This window comes from Perissodus microlepis, chromosome 12 (assembly GCF_051167445.1).
Source record: "Perissodus microlepis isolate ML-2025 ecotype Zambia chromosome 12, ASM5116744v1, whole genome shotgun sequence".
In the NCBI taxonomy this organism is placed as follows: domain Eukaryota; kingdom Metazoa; phylum Chordata; class Actinopteri; order Cichliformes; family Cichlidae; genus Perissodus; species Perissodus microlepis.
In genome coordinates, this window is record NC_140472.1 from 28,405,586 (window position 1) to 28,410,559 (window position 4,974).

Below are 4,974 nucleotides of genomic sequence, written 5' to 3' on the forward strand. Positions count from 1 at the left end.
GCAGAATGTGTCACATATGATCCTTCTGAATGACATCAGTCAAGTTTGAAGTAGAAATATTGTTTCAGTGACAAGTTATGGTCCACAATCACTTTTTGGCAGGCTGAAAATGGCATATTATGGGTATTATTGTTCCTTTAAAAGTTATTCAGCAGTTCTAAGGGACTGGTGGAGATATAATATTTGACATATGACCCATCTGAATGACTTCCAGCAAGTCTGAAGCAGGAATATTGTTTCAGTGACAAGATATAGGCGGCAATCACTTTTTGGCAGGTTGGAAATTGCATATTATCAGTTCTATTGTTCCCTTAAAGGTTATTAAGGATTTCCTAGAGACTGTTTGGGATATGATGTGCCACATATGATCCTTTTGGATGATACCCAACAAGTTTGATGCAGAAATATTGTTTCAGTGACAAGATATAGGCCACAATCACTTTTTGGCAGGCTGAAAATGGCATATTATCAATGTTAATGTTCCTTTAAAGGTTATCCAGCAGTTCTAAGGGACTGTTTGAGATGTAATATTTGACATATGACCCTTCTGAATGACATCCGCCTAGTTTGAAGCAGAAATATTGTTTCAGTGACAAGATATAGTCCACAATCACTTTTTGGCAGGCTGAAAATGGCATATTATCGGTATTAATGTTCTTTTAAAAGTTATTCAGCAGTTCTTGGAGAGTGTTTGGGATATAATATGTCACATGTAACCCTTCTGGATGACATCCACCAAGTTTGAAGCAGAAATATTGTTTCAGTGACAAGTTATGGTCCACAATCACTTTTTGGCAGGCTGAAAATGGCATATTATGGGTATTAATGTTCCTTTAAAAGTTATTCAGCAGTTCTAAGGGACTGGTGGAGATATAATATTTGACATATGACCCATCTGAATGACTTCCAGCAAGTCTGAAGCAGGAATATTGTTTCAGTGACAAGATATAGGCGGCAATCACTTTTTGGCAGGTTGGAAATTGCATATTATCAGTTCTATTGTTCCCTTAAAGGTTATTAAGGATTTCCTAGAGACTGTTTGGGATATGATGTGCCACATATGATCCTTTTGGATGATACCCAACAAGTTTGATGCAGAAATATTGTTTCAGTGACAAGATATAGGCCACAATCACTTTTTGGCAGGCTGAAAATGGCATATTATCAATGTTAATGTTCCTTTAAAGGTTATCCAGCAGTTCTAAGGGACTGTTTGAGATGTAATATTTGACATATGACCCTTCTGAATGACATCCGCCTAGTTTGATGTGCCACATATGATCCTTTTGGATGATACCCAACAAGTTTGATGCAGAAATATTGTTTCAGTGACAAGATATAGGCCACAATCACTTTTTGGCAGGCTGAAAATGGCATATTATCAGTATTAATGTTCTTTTAAAAGTTATTCAGCAGTTCTTGGAGAGTGTTTGGGATATAATATGTCACATGTAACCCTTCTGGATGACATCCACCAAGTTTGAAGCAGAAATAGTATTTCAGTGACAAGTTATAGTCCACAATCACTTTTTGGCAGGTCGAAAATGGCATATTATGGGTATTAATGGTCCTTTAAAAGTTATTCAACAGTTCTAATAGACTGTTTGAGATATAATATGTCACATAGGACCCTTCTGAATGACATCCACCAAGTTTGAAGCAGAAACATTGTTTCAGTGACAAGATATAGGCCACAATCACTTTTTGGCAGGCTGAAAATGGCATATTATCAATGTTAATGTTCCTTTAAAGGTTATCCAGCAGTTCTAAGGGACTGCTTGAGATGTAATATTTGACATATGACCCTTCTGAATGACATCCGCCTAGTTTGAAGCAGAAATATTGTTTCAGTGACAAGATATAGTCCACAATCACTTTTTGGCAGGCTGAAAATGGCATATTATCGGTATTAATGTTCTTTTAAAAGTTATTCAGCAGTTCTTGGAGAGTTTTTGGGATATAATATATCACATGTGACCCTTCTGGAATATATCCAACAAGTTTGAAGCCGAAATATTGTTTCAGTGACAAGTTATAGGCCACAATCACTTCTTGGTAGCGCTAAAATGCCATGTTCTCAGTCGTTATTCTGAACAAACAAGAAAGAGTCATGGTGATACTGGCACAATAGGTCTTTATTGTTTTAACTACTATTCGACAGTCTTATAACAAATATGAACAACGAGAGTAGACATACTAAACCTGTAGGCATTAATTATTCCATCGTGATGCGTGTAGTCATTCGTGACTGCGCTACACACTGAAAGCAACGTTCTGAGAAGCGTCATAATTCAGTTACAAGAAACGTTAAAGTTCCATAAATGCATACCTTTGCCTAATAACAAAGGCATAAATGTGTTTGTTTGCCCCCCCCCCCCCCGTTATATCAGTTGCACGGAAGTAGCTGGCAACGCAAGTAATCCGGGCGCTGCAGCTTTAAGCAGCTGCGCGCGCTCCCGCGGACGGCAATCAGTTTCTGGCAGACAATCACTTTTGGGCACAACACCTGTATGTTAGCAGCAGATATTCCGAGAAGACCCGGGGAAGGACGTTAGCTTGGCAGGTGATTTTCCACTTTTTTCTGTTTAAAACTCAATACCTTTAACGTGAAGGAGACGTAGTGAGTGTACCAGCCTTGTAGACAATAAGACAAATGATGCTGATCGAACATTATTTTAAATGTTTAGTCCGCTCATTGGGAGCTAAGCTTGTGAAACCGGGCTGCAAATGGTAGAAATAAATATTTTAAAAAAACAACAACAATAGGGATGATACAAGTTTTTGTATAATAAAATGTAATTAATTAACCCCGTAATACATGCTTAATCAGACAAACCTTTCTTTTGCCAATAAAAGAAACAAGTACTGAGTACCAGGGGCGTGTCCAGGACTTTTCAAGTGGGGCGGCACCCACAGAAAAGTATTTAGAGCATTTAAATACCTCTAAAAAGACTCTTTAACAAGCGTGAGGCATATAAACTTATAATAATTTGAAATGTAAGATAAGCATATTCCCAAAACAAAAACATGAGCATGTTCCTGTCTGTGTACGTTTTATAGAATAATTATTTGCAGTTATTATAGCCACAGCTTTTACAAGAACACTGTAATGTATATTTAATAAAATTAATATGCACAATATTCTCACTCTCGGATTTTCCTCCTCAGATAAAGATGATGCAATTAAATGTAACAAAAGTTTTAATATGCAAGACTTAAATATATGGAAGCCCGTTTCCGCCACTAAATAAAAACAAAACAGCTAGTATCCATAACTCGAAATTTCGAGTTACTTTTCTCAAAATTTCGAGTTAGCTCTGCCAATCAAAAATATACGTGAATGAGGTCGCTTTCTTGTTACCCGGAAGCATATGGCGCAGCGGACCTTGCACTCAAAAACGGATCCCAACAAATTGGCGCTTTCGCGAGTACGTTTGCTGATAGTAACACCATGTGATTCAGCTAATAACACAGGGATTTCATCATTTGTGAAGCCAGGCTGAAAACACTCAGCAATCTGTGCATTCACGACTGGATGTAATACCGGTAGCTTAGCTGTAGCATTTGTAGCTGAGGGCTTCAGCTTCCGGGTAACAAGGAAATGACGTCATTCACGTAGATTACTGATTGGCAGCGCTAACTCGAAATTTCGAGTTGCTTTTCTCAAAATTTTGAGTTAATAAATCGAAATTTCGAGTTAATATGTCGAAATTTCGAGAAAGTAACTTGAAATTTCGAGAAAATAACTCGGAATTTTGAGAAAATAACTCGGAATTTCGAGAAAATAACTCGAAATTTTGAGTTATGGATCCTTTTTTTTTTTTTTTTTTTAGTGGCGGAAACGGGCTTCCATATAAATACCCTCCTCCACATACCATTAATATTTAATATAAAATGAGCTCAAATTTCAACAGCACAAAGTGCTATCAGTTTTAAAAATATAAGTTTAAATAAATATCATATCAAACTCAGAAAAACCTCTGCTTTGAAGATGGACTTTTTTTGTTTTCTGTGAAGCATAATCTGCATCGAGTCACCCTTTTTTTATCCACATCTCCGCATCAGCATACAGGTAAGGAGGTTCATTTATGTCAGCAGCAGACTCTCCAGTTTGAAGGTTGTCCTGTTTGTTTGCTTTAACAAGCAGATTCCTCATCTGAATACGCCACTGTGCCAAGATTATCTTGATAAACTGGAAAATCACAAGTGAAGCACAACACGTCACCAACTGCTATTTCTCTAACAAAATACATTAAAAAAACAAGCAGAAAAGTCCTTCACAGCAACAGTTTCTGCATGATACCTGCTTTTTACCTTAAAATGTTGGAATTCTTTTTCTTAAGTAAAAGTCATAATCCAACTTAATACATAGTAGCCTACAGCGAGAAGAGACAAGAGCTTTCAGAGAGGGTTGTGCCACCCCATACACTCCCTTTAGACACACCCCTGTGTAGTCACTCATACAGTTGTATAGTTTTTCACTTCTGAGAAGTTTCTGATCACCGCCGTAACTGGAGATTTTTTCATCTGCAGGACAAAAGCCTGCAGAAAAATTTTAAAAGATGAAGTCCAGAAAAGTTGAACCCCCCGACGGCGGGTATGGCTGGTTGGTGGTCATGTCAGCCTTCTTCACCATGGGCCTTACTGCTGCTGTTCTCAAAAACTTTGGACACTTCTTCATTGAAATCCAGAATCACTTCGGAGTACAGGCCAGCACCACCTCTTGGGTGACCTCCACAACAATTGCTATGCTTCATCTAGGAGGTAAATAAGTGGTTTTCAATCTGTTGTTTTTAAACCAAAGGAGTTTTCGTAGAGCCATTGTTATTCTCTCTGCAGCTCCAGCAGCCAGTGCGATGACCTTACAGTTTTCTCAGAGAGTAGTCATCATGCTTGGAGGCTTGCTGGCTACCTTAGGAATGGTGCTGGCTTCACTGGACCTCAGTTTGCCCTGGCTCTACCTCACCATGGGCA

At 38.1% G+C, this 4,974-nt stretch overlaps 1 protein-coding gene across 2 annotated transcripts in view; it reads left to right on the plus strand.

Annotated features, from left to right (window-relative positions):
- Window positions 1-2,454: 2,454 nt before the first annotated feature.
- Window positions 2,455-4,974, plus strand: part of LOC146376506 (monocarboxylate transporter 13) — a 5,832-nt gene continuing 3,312 nt past the window's right edge. Inside the window, exons 1-3 of one of the 2 annotated variants that reach the window (XM_084946544.1) lie at window positions 2,455-2,563; window positions 4,534-4,764; window positions 4,840-4,974. The exon at window positions 4,840-4,974 is cut by the window's right edge and continues 9 nt beyond it. In XM_084946544.1, coding sequence (XP_084802670.1) covers window positions 4,563-4,764; window positions 4,840-4,974 — 337 coding nt within the window. In that variant the 5' untranslated portion in view covers window positions 2,455-2,563; window positions 4,534-4,562. The remainder of the gene's footprint in view (window positions 2,564-4,533; window positions 4,765-4,839) is intronic. The other variant, XM_084946545.1, reaches the window with a different exon arrangement.